The 24,827-nt window shown below is 40.2% G+C and overlaps 1 protein-coding gene across 1 annotated transcript in view; it reads left to right on the top strand.

Annotated features, from left to right (window-relative positions):
• The first annotated feature begins 14,959 nt into the window (after positions 1–14,959).
• Positions 14,960–24,827, top strand: part of SLC24A3 (solute carrier family 24 member 3) — a 563,591-nt gene continuing 553,723 nt past the window's right edge. Inside the window, 1 exon segment of the mRNA XM_028523857.2 lies at positions 14,960–15,432. Within this exon segment, the coding sequence (XP_028379658.2) occupies positions 14,994–15,432 (439 nt within the window). The 5' untranslated portion in view covers positions 14,960–14,993.

Raw genomic sequence — 24,827 nt, 5'->3', positions numbered from 1 at the left:
ATGGTGGGAGAAACCCCCAGCCTCACAGAAGAGTTCATTGGAGACCCACAGGGTCCTAAAATGTACACAAATCCACCTACCTGTTAATCAGCACCTGAAAGGGTGCAATGTGCTAGTGGGAAAAAAGGGAAGTGACAGAAGGTCAGACCAGAATGGAGAAAGTGATATTGTTCCTTCTCTGACTCCCCCCTCACAGACAGCACCACATCACAGCAAAGAGCGTTGCCCTGTCCTGGTGAATACCTAAAGCTCCACCCCTTACCATGTAACAGGTGTGGCCAGACAAAGAAATATGACCCAAATGAAAGAACAGGTTAAAACTCCAGAAAAAGAACAAAGTAACAAGGAGATAGCCAACCTATCAGTTGCATGGTTCAAAACACTGGTAATCAGGATGCTCACCGAAATGGCTGAGTATGGTCAAAAAATAAAGGAAAAAGTGAAGGCTATGAAAAGTGAACTAAAGAAAAATGTACAGGGAACCATCAGTGAAGGGAAGGAAACCAGGACTCAAATCAACTGTTTGAAGCAGAAGGAAGAAGTAAACATTCAACCAGAACAGAAGGAAGAAACAAGAATTTTAAAAATTGAGCAGAGGCTTAGGAACTTCCTAGACAACTTTAAACATTCCAACATCTGAATCATAGGGGTGACAGAAGAAGAGGAATAACAAGAAATTGTAAACTTATTTGAACAAATAATGAAGGAAAACTTCCTTAATCTGGCAAAGGTTATAGACTTCCAGTAAGTCCAGGAAACTCAGAGAGCCCCAAAGAAGCTGGACCCAAGGAAGCACACACCAAGGCACGTCATAATTCTATTGCCCAATATTCAAGATAAGGAGAGAATCTTAAAAGAAACAAGAGAAAAGGAGACAGTTACCTATAAAAGAGTGCCCATAAGACTATCCACTAATTTCTCAAAAGAAATCTTGAAGGCAAGAAGGGTCTGGAAAGAAGTATTCTGAAGTCATGAAAAGCAAGGACCTCCACCCAAGATTACTCTATCCAGCAAAGCTATCATTTAGAAGGGAAGGGCAGATAGAGTGCTTCCCAAATAAGGTCAAGTTAAAGGAGTTCATCATCACCAAGCACTTATTACAGGAAATGTTAAAGGGACTTACCTAAGAAATAGAAGGAGATAAAAAATACAAGCAATAAAATGACAACAAACTCATGACTATCAACAATTGAACCTAAAACAGCAAAAACAAAAACAAATTAAGCAAACAACTAGAGCAGGAACAGAATAACAGAAATGGAGATCACATGGAGGGTTATCATCAGGGATGGGGAGTGGGAGAATGGGAGTGAGGAAGAGGTACAGGGAGGGTGAAGCATAAATAGTAGCTACAAAATAGACAGGGGGAGGTTAAGAATAATATAGGAAGTGGAGAAGCCAAAGAACTTATATGTATGACCCATGGGATTGAACTAAGGGGGGGAATGATGGTGGGAGGCAGATACACGGTGGAGGGAAATAAAGTGGGGGAAGAAATGGGACTACTGTATAGCATCATGAATAAAATATATTTTAAAAATAAAACGTCTTTATCTTTAGCAGCAATTTTTGTCTTAAAGTCTATTTTCCTTTATATTATATAGCTACTCAGCACTTTTGGATATTGTTTGCATAATATATTTTCCCCATCTTTTTAACAGCACCCTATGTGTGTTTCCTGTAGATAGCATATACTTAAATCATGCTTTGCTTCCCCCCTTCTTTCCTCTACCTTTGAATTTTAGAGTTTAATCCATTTCCATTTAGTATAATTTTTTATAAGGTAGAAATTACAATTATACCTACCATTTTTCTAATTGTTTTCTATATGTCTTATATTGTTTTGTTTCCCTAGTTTTAATTGTTGGTGTATTTTGTGTCAAATGTATATTTTCATGGTATTCTTTTAATTTTTTTTGTCATTTGCTTTAGTTTTTAAAAGTTATTTTCTGCCCTGGCTGTTTTGGTTCAGTGGATTGAGCATGGGCCTGTGAAGCTAAGGGTCACCAGTTGGATTCTCAGTCAGGGCACATGCCTGGGTTGTAAGCCAGATCCTCAGTTGGGGGTGTGTGAAAGACAACCACCCATTGATGCTTCTCTCCTTCTCTTTCTCTCTTCCTTCCATTCTGTCTGAAAAGAAATAAAATCTTTTAAAAAAGTTATTTTTTTAGTTATTTTTTAGAACCATAATTGACATCTTAACAATGTGTCAGATTAATGCCATATTAAGTTCATTTGTATAAATGTTCTGCTAAATAAATATAACTCTACTCACTCCCCTTCCTTAATTCTGCTTCTGCCATCCTAATTACTTCTTTAATGTAATTTTTAACCTTTAATACAGATTTATTATTATAGCTTTATGCAGTTGTCTTTTTTATTTTTTCATTATTTTCTTGTTGTTCAAGTACAGTTGTCTCCATTTCTCCACTACCACTTTCCATGCCCCATCCATCCCTACCTCTCACCCTCAATCCTACCACCCTCTGGCTCTGTCGGTGTGTTGTTTTTAAATGCTTCTTGATGAACCTTCCCCCTAATTCCTCCATTATCCCCCTCTACGTTCCCCTCTGGTTACTATTAGTTTGTTCTTTATTTCAATGTCTCTGGTTATATTTTGCTTGTTTGTTTGTTTTGTTGATTAGGTTCTACTTATAGATGAGATCACACAGTATTTGTCTTTCACAACCTGGCTCATTTCCAGTTCCATCCATGCTTTCACAAAGGGTAGGAGCTCTTTTTTTTTTCTTTTTCCTGCATAGTATTCCATTTTGTAAATGTACCATAGTTTTTCAATCTACTCATTTACTGATGGACACTTAGGTTGCAGTTGTCTTTTAAAGTCAGTATTTTAAAAATACAAAGAAAAAACCCAAACTTATAGTGTCTTTCACATAACCTACACAATTCCCTGTGATTTCTATTTCTTCAAGTGAATCTTAGTTACTTTCTAGTGTCCCTTTATTTCAGCCTGAAGACTCTCATCAGTATTTCCTGTAGATCAAGTCTGCTAGTACATACTTTTTTAAAAAATCTGGAAATACCTTAACATTTTTATATTTTTCAAGGATAGTTTTGCTGGTATAGAATTCTTGGTCAACAATATTTTTCTTTCAACATTTTGTGTATATCATTCCACTGCCTGCTGACTTTCATAGTTTAGGATGAGAAATCTACTGTTAATCTTATTAAGGATCCCTTAAGTATAATGTCTCTCTTATAGGTTTCAACATTGTTTTGTTTTTCAGCACTTTGATTATAATGGAACTAGAAGTGGTTCCCTTTGTGTTTATAGTACTTGGAATTTGTTGAATTTCCTGGACCTGCAGAATAATACTTTCATCAAATTTAGGAAAATCTCAGCCTTTATTTCTTTAAACATTCTAATTTTTTCACTATTCTCCAACTGGAATTCCCATTATACATATTTTGGTACACTTGATGATGTGCCACAGGTCTATGAGGCTCAACTCATTTTAATTCATTTTCGTCTTTGTCAGATTAGATACTTTGAATCTTCAAGCTTGGTAATTATTTCTTCTGCCTCTTCAATCATTTGTTCAGAGCTTCTAGTGATTTTTTATTTCAATGATTGCACTTATCTTTCTTATACTTTTCTTTAGATTTTTAAACTTTCTTTTTTAGTTCTTAGGGCACACTTAATATAGTTGATTTAAAATCTGTGTCTAGTGTGTCTAATGGCTGGGCTTTCTCAGGGATAGTTTCTGTTGACTTCTATTTTTTTCTGTTGTAAACTATATTTTCTTTTTTGTTTGCATGACTAATAATTTTTTGGTGAAAACCAGACATATTAAGTAAAAATAGTGTGATAACTATAAAAATAAGATTATTTTCTCTAGGGTTTGTTGTGGTTCTGTTTGCTTGTTTTCAGTGACTTTTCTAAATTAATTCTGCAAAATTAGAACTCTTTGTCATTTGTGGCCACTGAAATATTTCCATGGTTAGTATACTGGTCAACTATAGGTTTACAGAGATTTCTCCTATATGCTTGGAACCAAAAAGTCTCCTATTCTTTGCCAAGGGGCTCTGTGTGTGTGTATTGAGGCATGACTTCAAAATTCAGCCAGGCAGTTTACAAATCTCTTATTCTTCTCTTTTTACCTGTGCAGAGCCTCCAGTCTGTCAGAAGTGAGGACTTACAGGGCCTTTTAGGTTTTTCCTTTGTATGGACATGAACAGCACCCTATAGCACCCTATCTATGTATGTGGCTTTCTAGATTTCCAGGTATTAGGAGTTTTTGAAGCTCCCTATAGACATCTCATTATCCAGTTTTTATTTTTAAGCTTTTTTGTTACTCTGTTTGTCCTATCTGTTATTCAAAACTTCAAGAAGCCATAATGTTAAATAATTTTCACTGATCATTTTCAACAAATTTCTATAGGCAAAAAATTATTTGTATTCAATGTTCTGTAAGTCAAGTTACATAGAAAGAGGTCTTTCAGAAAACTATCAGGCATATCAAATTAAGACACTCTGCCCCTTCCAGTGGCTACTAGGGTGCTTGTTTTCACCATAACTGTGAGCCATTTGTTTTCAAAGCTAACATGGTGCTGGAAAATGAGGGTGGGAAAAGAGCAAGTTAAAATGCCACAAAGCTTGCTTCAGCCATTGCGTTCTTGAATAAATGTCCACCGCACTGCTGGAAGTCTTTGATTAATTTTCAGAGTCTTGAAAAAGTTGATTTTTACCATTTCCCCCAATGTTCCATTCTGCAGAAAGAGTTCTGAACATTCTTACTTCACCATGTTTTCTGCTCATGAAACTCTAAAGAGCCAAGGAAACATTTCCCATATGAGTCTTTGTAGAATTATAAAACATCTCAGTAATCACCTCATGTGTGATACTTACTATAATGAGGACTTCACAAAAATCAAAAGCCAAAGTCTTTATGCTTGTGTTCACTGTGGGAGGGATTAGCAATTTGTCCTATCAGAAATTTGAAATTCCCTGATAACTGTATATTACTATGAGTAATGATCTGATAGCTTGCATCTTAGAAAAAGTAAATAGGGTTTTATAAAAAAAAAATGAAGCACCTGGAGATTGTGATACTCTCCTAATCCTGTATATCAGTGGAAAAGCCAAAATTAGCTCCTGGTTCATTTTAGACCTGGTTTTGACAGAATATTTACTAATCATCACAGAAACAGAGATTATCACCTAGGAAAGAATAAAAGTGATTAGTTGTGTGGGTCAAGGAGCTCTTCAGTGTCTTTGAGATTTCTCTTCAATACAAAGAGAGCAGAATTCACATTTTTAAGAAAACAAAACAAAAACTATGACATTTTGAAGTTCATGGTCACAAATAATATAATACCCAATAGGTGTGACCAAGGATATCTTCATGAAAACTACTTCAAAGAAATAAAGACAGAAATGGTGTCTATCAAAAAATAGTTAATACTAATAAAATATGGATGGCTTAAAAATAGAAAATGCAATCAGTTTGATTATAAATAACTGCCTCATCCTGATTTAATATACTTTACTAACACTAAGTTTGGGATCTTATAGACAATTATTTGATTTTATTCCAATCTGAACAGTACTCTTGTTCTTTTAAAAACACAATTTTATGTCTTATAGCACTTTAATTCTTGACTGGTAGATTCATATCTATGGAAACGTTGTAAATTTTATCTATGAGGTCTTAAAGTTGGGTGCTGCACTGATATAAGCAGTCCATAAGGACACCAATATAGGATATAAATATAACCTATAGAAGGGCCTTTTTGCTTCCCTCTCCCTACTCCTCATTTTTTATTGTTTGAGTACACCTCTTCTCCTTCCTATAGTTCCTAGCCTACTTATACACACTTAAGGCTCCTCTAGTAGTCATTCAATGTTTTAGGGAAATGGCAAGTAACTGTTTTATAAAACAGTTAAATACCCCAGTAATCATAAATACCCCAGTATTGTGGACAAGACCTACCAATGGATGCTAAAATTGTGCGGTGGAATTTTGTGGAGAAACAAGGTTTGCTTAGTTTTAAAGTACCTTTCTAAGATATTAACTCCAAGTGCTCAAGGTTAACATCATCAATAATAAGACATATTCATATCATAAACTTATTAATGTGATGCAATGAGGACTCAGCATCATTTCATTGTCAAAAAAAAAAACTTCTTGCAAATCATGAGAAAACATCAAGCAAAGCTAAATTGAGGAACATGCTAAAAATAAATTATCAGCACTTTTCCAAAGTGTCAAAATCGTGAAAAATAAGTAAAGACTAAAGAAGTGTTCTAGATTGGAAGAGACTAAGGAGTACTAATCACTGAACACAATGCGGGATCCTGGCTATAGACCAGAACAGAAGAAGGCCCTTAGAAGAAAAAGTGGTGAAATTTAAATAAAGTCTGTAGTTTAGTTAGCAGCATACCTGTGTTAATTTCACCAATTTGATAACTGTATAATAAATACTAAAAGTGATAACATTAGGAGAAGTTTACAAAGGGTTAATAAGAACTCTTTTTGTTATTTTTGCAACTTTTTGTGTTTAAAATTATTTCAAAATAAAAAGTTTTTTAAATTATTGCATTCAATTTTTAACATTTCAAACAACTATTTTTATCCCTTTAATAATTTTTGTCATCTATTAAAAAACTTGTTATTTTTGGAATAATTTTCTAATGAGACTATGACTAATGTAGACTAGAGGTGAAAATACTTTGAAAGAAAATAAAAAGTGTTATACCGAGGAAGGGTTGTATTCTCAAATTCTGATGATGCTGTTTGAAAGCTTACTTTATACCCTGTTTTGTGTTTAAAACAGGATATAAACACAAAAATACATTAAATACATTTAAATGTATTAAATGGTGGTGGTGGTGTTGAACTAACAGAGTTTATAATAGGCGTGGGATTTAACTTAGAAATTCTTCTTTTGAATATTATCTAGAATGCAGGGAGCTGCTATTCCCAGCTAAATGTTTAATTATATAGCTGAAATCTTATTCCTTGGGGACCTAAGAATCTATTGTTTATAGATTACTTTAAATGCTTAAACATTGGGATATTGGTTTGGTTGTGTATTCAATATTTAAGGTGTTTAAAAGCAAATGAGACATGGAAAGTTCTTTCTTAAGTGGTACATGTAATCTTGAGTATCATAATTTGTAGGTGGCCATGAATATGGGTAGTTTTGAAGAAGACTTAGTCATCTCATCTAAGAGGAAGTACCAGCCAAATCCATGCTTCTCAGCCTACAATGTGCACAGGAATCATCTATGGGTTTTGTTAGAATGTAGATTCTGAGCCAGCAAATATGCTCTATGCCTGAGATTTTACATGTCTGAGCAGCTCCCAGAGGAGCTCTGGCCCATTTTTAGTAACAAGGACTTAAATAACTAGAAAAGAAATGCTATGAATGAATGCTGTCTACCTCAGGTGTCAATTTTCAGAGAAAGGAATTTAATTTTAAATAAGTGAAATATTTAAGTACCTTCAGACAGTATGGCTAATAACAAACATTTGAGGAAATCTCTCTGATGAAACAAACACTTGGAGGCAAGGAGTGAGGTGTGTGATGCAGCAGTCATTTCAATGTTAGATTTTGTTAAGTGTCAACTGATGGTCACTGGTGCCAATTTAACTCCAACAGGAATCCCAAGTTTGGGGTGTGGTGAGGAAGGAAATTTTATTAAGTGCAAACAGCTCAACTGTGATACATCACAGCTATTAGAATAGCTCTGGGATGGAGCAGTTCGATATTGTTATAGTTAAATTATGAAGCAGTGTACCTGTGGTTCAGCACTGCCGTGAGGTGGCTCTGGGGCCAGGCCTCTCTCTGACTACACAGCTTTGCTCTGCTCTGGGTTGGTCTGCATTGCTTTGCTCCATGCTGGTCTACTATGCTTCTGTGAGACATCTTCCATGTTTCAGATCCAGCTGGGGAAATGAAATCTTCAGTCTTCAATAGAAAGGGAAAGGGTGCTCCTAGAACCAGTGGGGAGCTGATTTTATTATTATTATGTAGATAGAAGTTCCCACCACTGGTCCCAGATTGATCCATCTTTATTCAAATGAGGATTTCAAATCCTAGCACTTTGATTAGTCTTAAGGGAACTTTCCTCCTGATTGGCCAGAACAGGACCTCTCTGATTGGTTGGTGAAGATGTTGATGGGCTATAGCTGCACAGCTCTGAATGGATGGGGAAAGTCTTAGTCTTATTGGTTGAAATAAGATACCATGAACTCCTTTATAAGGGTTGGTTCAAAGAGCAGGAATACAGCACAGACAGGCAGTTCAGTTAGGAGGCAGGCAGCTTAGTGCAGGCTTCTCCCTGAAATGAAGTTTGTGTGAGAGGACCCTGTGTAGAAATGGTTGCTAGGCTCTGTTTTTAAAAATTTGAGCTCAGTTAGCCACCAGGAACATTTCTTAGTAGGTATCTTCTTTTTCAGGGTCCACAGCAGAAATGTGGGGGAAAAAAAAGACTGAAGATTCAGTATGAAATTAGGGTGAATCAGTCACCAGTCATGGGCAGATAGGGTGGAAGGAACACTTTTAGTCAACAGAAATCCCCTAGGAGGATGTCTACCAGTTCCACCAGGGGGTGCACCACCACAGCTTTTCAAAGTTGGCAGAGTGGATTGTCAATTTTCTCTTTAGGGTACTGGTAAACAGGAGGGTATAACAATGTGGGGACATCCCACTCTTTCACAATAGAATATGACCTCGATTCTGGTGACTGGGACTTGGTGATGGGTCATTTGTTTACAACTCTTAGAAAGTTATACTTGGCAGCTGAGTTGGGCTTCAGTTGAGAAGGATTCTAATCACCATTTAGATTCCAGGTGTCTGGGGAGAGGAGTTTCCTGTAGTTATCCTTGTAAGGATAACATGGGGTTGTTAAAGTGTGAAAAGTGACTGACTTTGGCATTTCTTTCTTTTGAATGTTTGATATTTTCAAAATGTTTCATTGCTGCAGACATCCTCCTGAGGAAATGTTCTTGCCATCTTTCTTGTTAACAATAAGGAAACTGAGACACAGGAAGAAATGGCTTACACCATAGATCTGTAGCTAGATTAGAATCGTAAGTCCACCTTCCTGCTCTAGCCAGCAAAGGTGACCTCCTGGGTGACCTGCCCCTCTACTGCAATCTCTCTGTAGCTGCTCAGAAACAAGCCTCACAGCACAGAGCAGCCAGCAGCAAAATCCTGGGCCATCCAAGCTCCCAAAGGAAGTCAGTCTTTGAGCCTGGACTGAGCTTTTTATTCATCCTGCCAAAATTAACCATGTCAATTCCTTTCATTTAAGTCAACTTGTCTTAACTGCTTACACATGGACAGATTCTTTTAACTTTTCCTAATTTTTAAAATTAAAATAATAGGACATGCTGGTGTCAGCAGAATAATTCTAAAAATGTGAGTATAAAAGAAAAATTGAAAGTTACTCTTTATTCACTGATTCCCACCCCAAATCCTGTAATCCCACCTCCAGAAGTAACTATTGCTGACCATCATATACATATATACATATATGTATATATACACATATATACATGTAATTTATATATAAGTATGTATATAGAGAGAAACACACATATGATTTTGCTTAACGTGACAAAAATGCCATTAAACTATTATAATGCCGCTGGCTTTTGCCACTTCAGGTGTATACCATAGTCTATCAGGTTGAGGTTTTGAAATCCAAAAAACGATAAAACATTTACCGATCCATTTTCTTGATTAAAAATATGGGCTTTCCAAGCCTAATATTTATATATTAACATAAATAAGCCTCCAGGGCCCTCCTTAGGTTTCCCTACCACACTCAGCACCCTGTCTGCCAAAGTTCACATCCACAAAATACAATTAGTGGGGTTTATGTGTTTCCTTCTGAATGACTCTGATAGAATAAACAAAATTTCTTAAGTTGTGAATATTAATTTTTGTCCTCTGAGGATTTAAAATTTTAATCTATTGATTATTTCCATGCTCTGGATTACTTTTATAGTTTTTTTTAATAGGACTTCTCCTAGCCAGGTGGCTGGGTTGGTTACAATGAAGTCCCATACATCAAAAGGTTGTGGGTTTGATATCCAGTCAGGGCACATACCTAGGTTGTGTGTTTGATCTCTAGTTGGGGTGCATATGGAAGGCAACCAATAGATGTTTCTTCTCTCTCTCATCAATAAACATATACTTGGGTGAGATTTTTTAAATTAAAATAAATAGAACTCATGTAAAACAGGAGCCAGATACAGTCACAGATGTGGGGGTGTTGGCACACTCTGTCTTTATTTCTTCCAAACACCCCCAAATGTCAATTACAAATATTACACAAAAGGGCTAGGTAATATATTCTTCATTTTTAGATTTTCCCTTCAGAATGTACCAGAAACACATGCTGAGCTGTCTCTTTTACTAGAACAGCAAGCCTCAAACCTTAACACAGAAAAATCCCTAGGAGTTTGTGAAGAATGCAGACTTCTAGGCCTTCTGAATCCTGTTTTCATAGGATGGGCTAAGTAATGGACATTCTTAACAAACTCCCTTGTACTTTTTATACCTACCCACGTTTCACTGAAAAGATGCTCCATGTCTCCATGGCTCTGCTTCTGGGAATGTTTCCTGATGGTACCTATTCTCTTTCTTCTCATTTAGAAGAAAAAGGGGGTGAAAATAATGCACAGGAAATGGGTTGTGTTAATTTTTTCCTTTAAAAGCTGCCTCCAAATTGTATGCACAACTTAGGAATTCTTCTATGCTTGTCTTTAAGAACTTGACCCCCTATTTCTGCCAGATGACCTCTTGCCCTAAGTGACCCTTGAACCCCTCCTTCCACAGTGTACCCAGTTTGAGAAGCAGCCCATGCCTGTTTCAATTTCAGTTGCAGTTCCTTACAAAACTAGTTAATCTGGAAAGTCATTTGTATTTGATCCAGAGGGAGTGGTTTGGTTATTCTTGGCTTACACTGAACTTGGAAAAGAACTTAAGCATCAGGTAAAACAAAAAACACACACAAAAAGAAAAACTACATTTAGAAGCATGAAAAAGAACAAGCCCGAGTTCTACATACTATTGTGGACAGATCCCACAGAAATGAGGCTGGGCAAAAGCAGCCTCCATTTACCTGAAGTTTGAGGACAGGCAGCAATGACCTATAGTGAAAGAGGTGGGAAGAGGGGCTATCTTTGGAGAATTACTGCCTGCTGGCGAGTTGGCAGATAATGTTCTAAGTAATGATCTGGATCTCATGTAGGATGTATACAGATAAACAAGGCCATTGAACTAAATGCTTAAGCTGTATATATATTCCTGCATTTATATTAACTTAATAAATTAAAAACAAGATGATGTGCAGCTGTGAATATGATGATGGGTCACTAGGAAAAAGGAATTTATAGTCATATCCATGTAGTGAGTTAAAATCACCAAACAAATGCAGACAGTTGAGCAAAAAGAAAATAAAAAGTTGTAAACTACTATAAAGTAAGCAGTTTAATTCCAGTTGTAAACTGAACGCTTAAACTAATACAAACCCCACATTGCCAATGCAGTGCTCTCCAATGCCTCATGATGTGGAGTGTGGGATCAACACACTCATAGGACTGATATTTTTGTGTTCTTTGAAATATCAACAGCTCAGGAAGAGGCTAAAAGAGCTGTTTCACTGGCTTTTTGATAAAGGCAGTGAACAAGAATGGGGAGGGGATTAAGTTATTAGGCTTTCCTGGGTGAAGCTGGAGCCTTGTCTAGATCTGGGTGACTGTGCATAGGGTGATACATCTAGGTGTGAAGAGCAGCTGGTGAATTTTTTTCTGAGGCTAGGCAGTGACCAGCGAGGTAAACCCTGAATGCAGAACAGCCATGGCCAGGAGGCTGACTTGACACCTCACCAACAAGTGACTTCTCTGATTTTTCCTCTCCTCCTTCCCTCTCTCCCTTTTCAATCGGTGGTTTATTTGACACAATTGATATTGTTTGGTGTTATGAAGACACAACCTGGATTTGCTGTGGAAACCACTCTCTCAGGTCTGGACATTGTAGGTGAGAGGAGGCAGGAGACCTGGAAATTATGCAGGAGGGCCCAGAAGATGCTGATTGTCCAAGCACAGATAAAGCCCCACTCACAGCTAGTTAGGAGCTGGCCTGAGCTGAGCGTCATTGACTGTGGTCATGTAAGGGTTATTATTCTCTGTTATAAAGGCAGATCTATGAGAAAGATGAACCACTTCTATAACTGCACGTCAGGCCCAAAGTCTTTGCACAGACCTGAAACTGAAATGTTTATGGGAGGTAAAAACAGCGAGCATGAGTGGTGACACCCAGCACCCAGCTGAGGGTGAGGAGGTGCTATGTAACTATGGCTGTCTTATTTCTGGAAGGGTGAAGGTCTGAGCACATCTTGGGATGGTATCTCTCTTTCTAAGCAAGTCAATTCTCAGATTCATGCATTAGGGTCTGGAATTTTCTCCCTAACTCTCTGCACAGAATATGAGATCAAACAGATAAAAAAAATAAAAGGCAAAAGCTATCTTAGTGTTTATGATGATCCTAATGGTGCAGATAAATAGCACATTAGTTATTGAAGGTCCTGTTTCTAATGAAACAGTTTCCTGGGGGAGCTTCCTGGGAGAGATAGGACACAAATAAGTGTTTTCCTTGGAAAAGGAGCCCCCTGGGGTCTGTCTCCCTTGCCCAGTGCTAACAGAGGATTTGAGAGCCTGCTTCCTACCAAGGGTACCTGTTGGAAGGAGAGGAGAAGAGGAATTTTTGGTCAGAGAAGGCCCTTTCCTGAACCACTGGCTCCCAGAGGAGCTATCACAGTATGGGGCCAGGAACCCACCAGGCCATGCTGCTGTCAGACTATGGACCAGAATCCCCCAGTTTTCTTCCTTGGGTAGTGATTGGTTCCTCTGGAGTCTTTGTCTCTGTTATACTTCAACATACTCCTTCACTTTGAAATCTGTCAAAATGAATATTAACTAAAAATATGCGCCATGTGCCAAGGCGCAGCTTCTTTCTCTCTCTACTCTTCTTTCCCTCCCCTCTTGCTCCTTTTCTTTTTTTTTATTCACTGCAGGTGCTGAGAGAATTTCCAAGGAACTGTCAATTCTTGCTTTCTTCCCCTTCCCCTTCTTGCTTCCTTCCGAACAATTCTCCCATAACTAGATTACAAAACTCCTTTTGCCTCTGGCAATTTTCCCCTGAGTTAGTAGTGTTCATTCTCTAACCCAATTAGTTACAGATTCTCTCTCTCACTTTTATTTTCCCTATGTACACTAACTGATTTGAGTGTATTTCCTGGTTAGTTGAATGAAAGAGTATGTTGAACTCCTAAACTTTTATTTACATGTCTCCGAATGGAGAATTTCCTAAGCACAATCTAGCCTGGATGAACTTATCTATTTAAAAATCCTCCTTTGCACCTAGTAATCAAAGCAAAGGAACAACCACATTGTAGGGAAGGGTGTTGTAGATAGAGAAGGGGCTCTGTGTGTCTGGTAAGATGCCAAGCAGAGAACAAGAGTAAATAAATAATATGGCCAGGAAGCAAAAGTCTTCCAGCCTTGTTGGGTGAAATGGTGCCTCTGTGGAAAGCAAGCCACCTATCCTGAGATGTTCTTGGTTATCTGGGAGGCTGTGGGCTAGGAGATCACCCAAAGGTAGGGATGCACTTGGACACTGTGGGTGCTCCCAGACCAAGGAGTGGAGACACCTATTCAGAGGCCCCCTCCTTCCATCTCACCTCCTTAGACATCTGCAGCTAGATTTCCTGATATGATCAAACGCCATGGAAACAGTCACTCAGACACCTGGTTTCCAAATGATCCTTTTATGAACAAGACCTTTTGGTTTCAGTCTCACCACAAATGCATCTCCTTCTCAGGGCTGTATTCATCAGCCATCCTAGCCAGCAGCCCTAGGGAGGCACTAGGAGGAAGCCAGGAAGCCTGAGGAGGGAGGGTGGGTATGATTGACACTAGGCATCTTGTCTAAATGCACAGTTTCCATAGGGCTGTGGATGAAGCCAGACTCTAAGGCAGTCAACACACTGAAGGCAAGGGAATGGGGGTAATAGGGGCCCGACCTCAGAGGTACGAGCCAGCTGATGATCCCTGACGCTCAGGAACCTCCTCCAAAGGTTGGCAAGAAACCCCGGGCAACTTCACCCAGGGACAGTGCCAGCTGCCCCACTTCCTTCAACCACAGCATTGGGCTTCGTCCAGCATGATCAAAGAGTGAAGTGCGCGCCAGGGCCAGAGGGGGGAGCCAGGACACCCCCAGTAGGCCAAGAGCCTCTGGGAAGTCCTGATCCAGGTCTGGAGATGGGAGCGCAAGGGGATCTCCACAAGGGGGCGAAGGGAAACCCAGGAGGCCTACAGGAGGAGGTGAAGCAGATGGCTGGGTGTCCCCTTTCTGGGTAGAAGGTAGGTGGCTGAAGAAACCCTGGATTTCTTCGAAAGTTTCCGGTGAATACATTCCTGGTCACACCGGTTTTTCCACGGCTTGCGTTTCGTGAGAGGGGACCTTCTTCGCTATCCTCTTTCCCTTGACACAAAAACGATTAAAGGCTTGCGCACGGGGCTTCCTTGTCAGCCCAGTCTCCTCCCCACGCGCCCCCTCTACGTGGTGCTGGCCGGCGCTGAGCTACGTCCCCGCACTGCCCCCCGCCCTCGCCTCTGTGCGTTGCAGGGTGCGGAGAGTTGCGCCTCAGTACTCCCGCGTCGTTTAGTGCTCCCCGCGCGCTCTGGTCCCGCTCGGCCCCAGCTCCCCGCGCAAACCAGGGAGTAGGCGGGCAGCCCGGAGAAGCGCTCCTGCAGAAGGGGAGGCCAGAGCCAGCTCGGGTGGCCTCGCCAGCCGGCGGAGCTGGCCAGAAGCAAGGCCTCCTCCCGCCTGTCCTTCCCCGCTCCTCCTTCTCCTCTCCGCTGCCCCCGCCCCCGCCTCCAGGCCGCCGCCCCCGCCTCCAGGCCACCACGCCACCCTCACTGCTCCGGTGCCCGACGCCGAGCGTGGGAGCCATGGCGCGAGAGGAGGAGAGGGACCCCGAGTGCCGGGAGGCGGTGGCGCGGGCCCCGGCCTTGGAGGAGGAGGAGGAGGAGGAGGAGGAGGGAGAGGAGGGACTGAGCGATAGCAACGAGGACACAGACCAGAAAAAGACCGGCAGCGGCGAGGAAGGGGGAAAGGAGGCTGCAGCAGCAGGGCGGGAGCGCAGGGAGGACGTGCGACTGCAGAGCGCAGGGTTGCCTCCAGTCTGTGTCCCCGCCACTGTCGCCCGTGACCGGAGCGGCCGCCGCCCTCCGGGGACGCAGCCTTGCCTCCCTAGGATGCGGTTGCCCGAGGAGGAGGACCGAGAGCGTCGCAGGAGTCGCCGAAGAGACCTTCTACTAAGCCAGCTCTGCTTCCTGGCCTTGGTGGCGCTGCTGCTCTGGTCGCTGTCGAGCATGCAAGAACATAATGGTGAGTGTTCACTGCTTACCCTGAGTGGATTCTGGGGCTTTGGCAGCTGGGGGTCCCTGTGCTAGGCATGGGGCGAGCAGGCTGGGCAGGTGGGGGTGCTGGGCACGAAGACTCCCACTGCCCCTTCGAGGGGCTCTGCCAGAGGGTCCCTGAAGGCGAAGACTGCTCACAGAGAAGTCGCTAGCACCCTGGGGTGCCAGGCTGGCCCCCAGGAATCCTTACCTGTGTCTTTTGGAGGGACTAATGTTGGGGGTGGTGGGGACCGTCACCCCAAGCAAGTCTCCCAATAAAGTTGACCTGGTAAGATTCTGTACCTGTGCAGGTAACCACCTGTATACTCTTTGGGTTGAAGGCATGAAGGAGGCTGGTTGACTGAACAGATAATTTCCAACTGTTCTCCATCTGGAACAGACGGGATGGACCAGGTAGAAAGCTCCATACCCACCTTTCCAGAACAGATGCTGGAAACTTCGATAGGAAAAAAGTGCTGGCCACCTGGCTACGATTTAGGAATGGACTTGTTCTCTTAAACTAACCAGTCACCGAGAGAACTGATCCTTTTTGTGGACTTGCAGTTCTGGAAGAAATGGTTTGAACTGAACTGCTCCTCACTCTACAGTCTGCTTTCATGGTGCCCTGCAGTGGGTCCACTTTCTCCCACAAACTTTTGTAATATCTTTGCCCTTGGCTTTCCTTGAGCTGAAATAGCTCTTGTGGATAAATGTGCTCAGAACAGTTGTCCATTGAAAAACAATTTGGACCCTGTGGTGCAGCTGTCTAAAAAAACAGAGGAAAGACTTGGAAGAATAACTATTGTAAAATGGTTTTGTATCTCAGCCGTTCAAGTGGCATGGTTCCTGGGAAAAGAGTCATATAAATGTGAGAAAAAGCAGTTACAAATATGTGCTTTGGTATTAAGATAGACATAGCTTTAATACAAGGTGTTATAAAGTGCAACATAAAAGTATTTCGATGGTGATTGTAAATATTTTTAAAAGTTCATCAGTTAAGGGATCTTCCCCAAATTGGTTGGCCTCATGCTTTGTGGGGAAAGCAAGATGGTATGTCTTGGTTCAGGTCTTAGCAGACCTGCTGACAGACTTCATCATATATGGTAATATGAGAGTCTGTTCTGGTCTTCAGTGAAGCTGTTAAGACTCCATGGCTATTCCCATTGTCCCTGAATCCCAGATTGTCTGACGTGAACTGGGATTGTCTTTTGGGAACTTGATTGTCTTTTGAAGCAGGGGACTGTGCTGGGTGAGGGCAGTGGACCTCTCCCCAAAGGCAGAGTCAGACTTGCCAGTTCTCACTAACAGAGTTTTCATGAACCCGGTCTCAATCTGTGAGTTGAAAGCCAGTCTGTACTTCATGCCACCTTTGGAAAGGGCCATTCCAAGTCAATTACATGCTGCCCTTTTTTCTTGAATGTTGGGACTCTATGAGTCATGCAGTTCCCACCACTTTCCAGGATAGAAAAGACATCTTTCTGGATGGAGAAAGTGACCCATACAATTAAGTCCATCAGTGGCATGGGACTGCCTGGGCCCCGAGAAAGCTGGAATGTTCTAGAGGGGCAAGTGTCAAGACACTCTGTAAACTGGAAACCTGGTGACTAGAATGCCATTTTGAAATGGTTTCCTTAGCAGTGACATTTCTGTTCAGGTGCCAGTGACTCAGATTTAGTTCCATAGCACAGCCCTTTCCCCCATTCCTTCTTTTCATCTCTCTTTCTTCTTACCATTCATATTCTCTTTCCCTCCTTCCACTCCCTCTCATAAATGTCCAGCTTAAAAAGAGCCTCACCCCAGCACCTGAAGCTTACAGTGAAAAGCCAACAGTGTTAAGGGGATGCCATCCAACCTCTATTTATTTCCCCCAAATGGTATGCAAGTTATTCTATGTCAAATCACATTTTCTTCTGTTATATGGTGATAATTTTATTAAATGATGAACAGCAATGTTTGACAGCAAAGTACAGGTTTTTAAAGATAATTTTAAAAATATTAATTAATATGTTTGAATCTGCAAATGATTATTTTGCTTGGGAGGTTGTCATTCAGCATATTTAAGTATTTGAATTATTACTATTACTCTGGAAACTTCAGGTTACTCTACTTAAGGATCCCTTCAGTATGGATAAAATGTTTGGAATTTAGTCTTGTTTTAAAGATGCTGGGACTTAGGCTAAGCAGTTTGCTTAAGGTCATATAGCAATTAATGAATAGAGGAAGAAACCAGCCAGAGTTGACCTGGCTCTTTGATCTCACCTCTGTTCCCTGGTATTCATACCACCATCTGGGTGCAGCTCTGTAATATTTGTATAACAACATAGAGAATACCTTCATAAAGATCAAAGGTAATATTTTTGTTTATTCACCTTGAAAGCCATGCAATGATTAAGTGTAACTTCTCAGAACCTTTTTTTCTAACACATATTAACTTTTTAAAAATAAAAAGGACAGTTATTTTACTAAACCAAAATAGAAGTGCATGGCGGCTATGTTACATAATGTTGTATACTATCTCTAATCATATGGAATCTGAGATCCCTTTCTTGACTTTTAACCAAACTCAGTATAGATTTTTTTCTGCTGAAATGGAACAAGAGCATTGTAAAACAGGTTGAAAAGGTTAACATTGGAATCCAGAAAAATGTTAATTCTCACAACAACAAAGGAATACTAGTAACTGGAATTTGGTAGGCTCTTAAAGGCAGTCATTGTGCTAAGTACACTTTACAGGCATTGCCTTATTTAATCCATAAACACTCTGCAGATGTTTGAGCCTTCAGCAGTGGAGAAAGAGTCCTGAGTGTCCTATTTAGTTGTTGTCGATGAAGATCTCATTTTTGATCTCTGTTTTCAAAGCCAATTGAAGTAACTTGTCGGGTTTGCTAACAAACATTTCATTTCTCTCCTTCCTTCCTTCCTTCCTTCAGTCAAGATGGATTACTTTTGCATGTTTTGATTGTTTTAAACGTATTTAATTATTGTTTAAAGTAAGGAACATGTTAATCTTTTTCCAGAAGTAGTGTGGATAAAGCCCAGGAATTCTAACTCAGTAGTAACCGTTACCTGAAGAAGGTTCCTACAGAGGTGAATGGTGAATAAAATATGTATGTGTATATATATATATATATATATATATATATATATATACTTTTACACACACATACTTTAAGATACTTCTGTTCTAGTTACTAATGCTGCATAAGAAACTACCCTAAATGTAGTGGTATGAAATAGTTATTTCATTTTTTTCCTCATGAATACTTTGCCTCAGGAATTTTGAGAGAACATGATCGGGGGTGGCTTTTCTCTGATGCATTATGCCTGGGGCCTCAGCTGAAAAGATCAAAAGGCTAGGTGATTTGACAGCTGGATCTGAAGTCATCTGGTGACAACATCACTCCCATGTCTGGGGTTGATGCCAGCTGTTGGCTGGGCCTTCAGCTGATGTCAACCAGAACACCTACATGTGGCCTGTCCATGTGCCTTGGTTTGAACTTCCTCAGAGCATGGCATCTGTGTTCCAAAAGAATAAGGTAGAACTACATGGCATTTCTATGTCCTAGCCTCAGAAGTCACATGGTATCACTTTCCTGTTGGTCAAGGCAGTGAGTATCAGCCCAAGTTCGAGGAAATAGATGCCATCATTTACTCAGTGGAAGCATGTCAAGGTACATTGCTAGGAGAGCACATGCAGTGGGAGATACTGGTATGACTGTCTTTGGAAAATCAGGTATTCAAAAGGATAATAAATTAGGAGTAATTGTAGATATTTCCCAAGGTAGTAAGTGGTGAATAATAAATGTATTTCTGCCCTTTTCTCTTGGAATGTTTGTGTGTATGTAGTTTTTGGAATATTTTGTAATCGTGAAAAATTGCTACTCACCTAACTAGGATGGGGTCCAGAGGTGAAAAGAAGGCTGTTTGGAGTTTTGTTGCAAATGTCAGTTGCAGATCTGAGAGCCTATCTTTAGCTTTGTGGTGTCCCCTTCTCGGCAGACCATGACCACAGCTTTTCAATGCCTCCTGTGGCTTACAGGGAGGTATTGCAGATTCTCCAGCTTTATTTCTCCTTTCCACGATACAACACTCTGACCTTTCTTCTGCTTCTCAAGTGACACTTCTTCTGTCCTCAGACCTCTAGCACAGAGTGGTCCACTGTCACCACTGCACCTAGTAAATCCTTCATCCTTGGCTTCTTGGCCCAAGATGTTCCTGAATAGACTAGGACCCCATTTTGCTCTCTAATTAGACTCTATTTTTCCTTCATACCTTTATCATAGTTGGCAATTATGTATTGCTTTGGTTGTGATTTGTGTTACATTTCTTCTTCACTAGATTCTAAGCTCAGAAGGTCAGGGACCCTCTGAACTTCTCTCACCTTTGTCACCTCTGTCACCCGGCCAATAGTAGCTGCTCAGAAGCCATTTGTTAAGTAAAGAAGTTCTGTTGATTTTCAAACTACAGCACCTGTGATAAAACTAACTCCTGTGTGTTCAGCCTACTGGCTGGAACATACTGTACTTATTTTCATGATTTATAATTCTGTTCCCAATCCAGCAAATTCAATGTTGTTACTCATTTTTCTTGGGCTAACACTGAGTTGCAGAAAGGTGAGTGTCTTGCCCAGTGTCACTTCATTAAGTGGCAAGATTTGAACCCAAGCCCACCTTCATCAGAGCTGCATGCTATTGTATTCCCTAGCTTGGGCTTAGGGGGACATAAAAAGAAAATGGAAATCACGCTACCTTTTTTCAGTCAATGGGAGAGAAAAGGAATAACAGAAGGTTGCTTTCATAGAAGCAGTATTTTAGAAACATTGCTTTTCAACCTTTTCTATTTTCTGCCTAAATATATATATATAAATGTGCCTCCTTCCTCCTGGCTTTTCTTAGCTGCTCATCAACCCAGATTTTTCTCAGAGTTTTCCTCCACTTTTTGAAAGCCTCCAATCCTGTGGGAATTTTTTTTTTACCCTGAAGTGTTGGCAGAGCCAAAAGAATTGCAAAAATCAGCCATTTGCTGAAAATTCCAAGGCCTGGTGGAAGTTGGCTGATGAGACTGGATTTTGGCAACTATATTTTTCTTTAAGGAGATTTCTTTTCCTTGAGAAAAATAATTTTTTGGAGGGGGGGAAATAATGGTACACAGATTTCTGTAATGGGGAAACTGAGGTATGGGGAGTTAAGAAAACATCCTTGAAGTCATGCCACAAATGGGTGATTCTGCTGGAAAGGTAATTTTAGTTTTTTTGGCCTTTTCCTGCCTTTAATTCCTGTAGAACTTGTTTGGCAGTGATTTTTATTGTTTGCAGTGGTTTGAAATGTGATGTTATTCTCTGTAGGATTTAGAGTTTGAAGTATTAAGGATTCAAGTGGAAGTAGGTTTTCTGAATGAAGTAGTGATGGGCACCACCTAGGCAGTTTTAATCACTGAGTCATAACTTCTCAGATGCGGGTGGGACTTTTCAGACTCTCTCCTATGGCTTGAGACCTCTCATAGGGTTCACCTGCCATCCTCATTCTCTTTTGGCTGGGAGTGGTGATTCTCCTCCTAACTGTGCTTTTCCCAGCCCTGCCCCCACCTTTTCAAATGTTCCCTTTATGAAACTCTTTTCAGGGGCCCACCTTGAGTGGATTTCTGCCTGAACCTCACTGATATAAAAAACAGTGAACTTTGTTCATTCATTCAATAAACACCTGTGGCTTTTGCTAGTGGCTAAGGGGGCAGCGGGGTCAGAGATGGATACCCAGCATATGGTCCTCATGGCGCTCAGGCTTTAATGGAAGAAAGGCACTGGACAACTATTTTTCAAACACTCTGCAAGATACAAATGAGAAATACAGCATGGTGTGGAAGAGGTGTAGGTAATCAGGTGAACCTGAAACCTGGAAAGTAAAAAATTAGGTTAGTAATGAATGGGGACAAAAAAGGCAAGCTTATAGAAAAATGGGCAAAAGATACAGGCAGGCAACTCACAAAAAAAAGCAGTTACATATGGCCAATAGACACAAGTAAAAATTACTCAGCATTAAGAGTAGTAAGGGAAATCTACGTTTTCATGATGAAATGCCACTTTGCAACATCAGATTGGTAAAAGTGAAAACTTTTATAAAAATATAAAGTGCTGGCAACGATGCAGGAGAGACAGCTCCTGTCATATACTGCAGATAGGTCCTTTAAGGTGGTACTCAAACACCATGAGAGATTGCAATAAGATGATCAGGTTTTAGGCACAAAACCCAAAATGAACCCTTGGCCTTTGAATGAGATTGATGTGTAGAAAGGGCAGAGGTAGGATTAAAATGGCAATATGTAGATATTTGAGACTGTCCAAATCAATATAAGGTGTTTATTTAAATCATAAAACCTAGCCATTATTTTGTGCTTGTCAATCATTTTATTTCTAGGAGAGGGTGAACAAATAAAGTCAGCTGTCTGTGACCTAGTTTGGGGGAATTTCACATTTGCAACTTTGTGTTTTTCTCCCCCTTTTTCCCCTTGTGCTTCTGCATTGTTTGATCTTAAGCAGGAGTCACTTTCACTGTAGTGAAGCCATGGGCTGTGGAATTGGAGTGTGTGCAGGTCAGGAAATAACAAGAAGTTTTCTTGAGTAGGATTTGGATGCAAGAACAGAGTGAGTGAGCTGGGGCATGGGTGAATAGGAGTAACTTGATGCCACAAGTTGACACCAAGAGGTCAATAGGGCCAGTTTTAAGCCAGAATGTGAAATACTCATTTTTGGAATTTTGATTTGGATTACTGGCGGGATATCTCCTTTTAAAGAAATCTTTACCAGATTCTTCTGGCCTGGTCTAGTTGGGAGAGATTGCTCTTTAAATCTGCTGCCCAGTTGTCATCCTGAGCTTTTCTTCATCCATCTCCTGTGTGCTTTTTTTTTTCTCCTAGCTTTTCCTGTGTTGAAAGCCCTGTTTCCTGGAACCCACATATGTGTCTTTCTTGGTTTATTTCTTCATTCGTACTATGCATTTTGGGGGATCACGTGTTCCAGCTACCACCTAAGACAAGGGTGTGGAAATACCAAAACAAAGGCTTGAGATGTTGTGGGTTTAAACTATACCCATTCTATATATCCATTCTACCTCCATGCTCAGTCAACAGTTAGACACTGTTCTGCTGTCTTCTAGCTTCCAGGGTTATCTCACCTCTGAGAAGTCTGATGCTGTCCCAGTTTTTAATTTCTTTTAGTGAAATCTGTTTTTCCTTCTAAGGGCATGTGTGTTCTTTGCTTTGTTCATAATGTTCACTCATACTATGTTTATAACCGGTGCTGTTCTGTTTTCATACATTTTCATGAACCCTTACCTGGTTCTTCTAATGTGGAAGCTTATGTCCTTCAGATCTGGGAATTTGTCTTTTATGAGTCTCTCCATCTTAAGTTCTGTTTCTTCCCTTTCTGGATTGTCTGTTATTTGGATATTTCACTTCTTTGGTTGATCTGATTTTCTTATTTTTTCTCTTCTGTTGTTTCCTCATCCTTTTGCTCTAATTTTTATAGATTTCCTTAACTATATCATCTAATTCCCATACTGAGCTTTTAATTTCTGCTGTCATATATTTTATTTCCAAGAGCTCTGTTTTCCTCTGGAAGTTATTTTTAGTAGCATCTTGTTTTACTTCAATGATACAGTATCATCTCTTATATCCCTAAGTTATTAACAGTGTCTTTGAAGCTTTCTTTTCTCTGTATGGAGTCTGGTTCTCCAAGTTGCTGTTGTCTTTAATAGTGTCTTTGAAGTTTTCTTTTCTTTGTATGGAGTCTATTTCTCCAAGTTGCTGCTGTTTACTTGCTTTCTTTTGATTTTCACATGAAATGCTTTCTTTGAATGTCAAGGATCCTTGGTGTGTATTCATGTTAAGCAAGGCCATTAGAAAGATATTTGGAAACTGCAAGAAGGGCCTCTTGGTTGTGTTTCTGTAAGGTGAGCTGACTGGGACATGCCATTGGGCAGTCCTCCACTTCTCTAGTTTTAGTTCTTTATCAGGGGATGGTCAGATTTTCCACATAAAGGTCACCTTGTGTTCTGTCCTGAGGGAAAAGATGAGGTACTTCTAGGAATCCAGTGGGAGAGGAAACAAGTGGGGTGGGGATTTGTACAACAGAAACACTCTTAGATTCAAGACCTTTCCTAGACTCAGGATGTTTCCTCAAGGACAAAATCCCCACCCCAGAGCATGGTTATGAGAAAGCTGAACAATTTATTTTGATACATTGCAGCACCATCCCAAGCTATTCAGATCTTCTTTCTTCTCTTTCTGTCACCCTTTCTCCTGGGTCTCTTTTAGCTTCCATGTACATGAAAGTGGTAACAGTTGTTGCCTACTGGGAGGGCTAATGGTCAGGAGCAGGAGGAAAGCAGAGTTTTCACTATATTCTCCTTTTTAATTGATATTTTTGAGCTAGTTGTAGATTTACATGTAGTTGTAAGAAATGATACAGAGAGATAGATACCTTGTAAGTTTTCCCCAGTTTCTTTCAATGGTAACATTTTTCAAAACTCTAGTATAATGTTATAACCAGGGTAATGACATTGATATAATCCACTAATTTATTCAGATTTCCCCAGTTTTATTTGTACTCATGGACATGCATGTGTGTATACATTAAGTTCTGTATAATTTTTTTTACTTATGTGGGTTCTCATAACCAGGGCAAGTCAAAATATTAGATAGAGCTAGCATCATAAGGATAACTTGTGTTACCCATTAATAATCACACACACCCCAATGTACCTTTTTGTACAAAAAGAATGGTCTAATTAAGGAACTCTTATCACCCATTACAAAATGATAGCTTTAAGAATTAATGAAAATTCCACCACCAATAATATTGCTCTACACAAAAGACTGCTTATAAGTTGGTGGCAGACACATGCATGTAGGTTGGGCGACATTAGGGAAATTGGGGCATGGAGACCTTTCTCAGTCATTGAGGTTTTATCACTCTCAGGTATGAAAACCTGAGCTAAATGTGAGACAAAGGTCATGCATAGCTAGTTAACAGTTTCCCCTCGTGAATAATTTATTTACTGTCATTTGCACAATATTTCTGAATGAATGCTCCGTGAAAATAGTTTATTCAAGTTGCTTGTTGATTTCAGCAAGTTAGCCATGCTCCTTGCAATACTACTTTCACCATGCTAGAGCAGCAATTTTCAACTGGTGTGTCACAAGAGGCACACTGGTGTGCTGGAAGAACTTTTAAAACATGCAATACCTGATTATTTAGTTAGAAGCACTGACCTCTTTTCCCTTAGATTGTCAAATGAAAAATGACAACAGCCAACACAACTATAACCATCTGGTGTGAGTGAATCAAAATTATACCTAATTTTTGTGATATCGACAAAAAATATAATGTAA

Source organism: Phyllostomus discolor, chromosome 9, assembly GCF_004126475.2.
Source record: "Phyllostomus discolor isolate MPI-MPIP mPhyDis1 chromosome 9, mPhyDis1.pri.v3, whole genome shotgun sequence".
In the NCBI taxonomy this organism is placed as follows: Eukaryota; Metazoa; Chordata; class Mammalia; order Chiroptera; family Phyllostomidae; genus Phyllostomus; species Phyllostomus discolor.
Note: the sequence above shows the minus strand (reverse complement) of the source record. Positions and strands in the feature narration are given on the sequence as shown.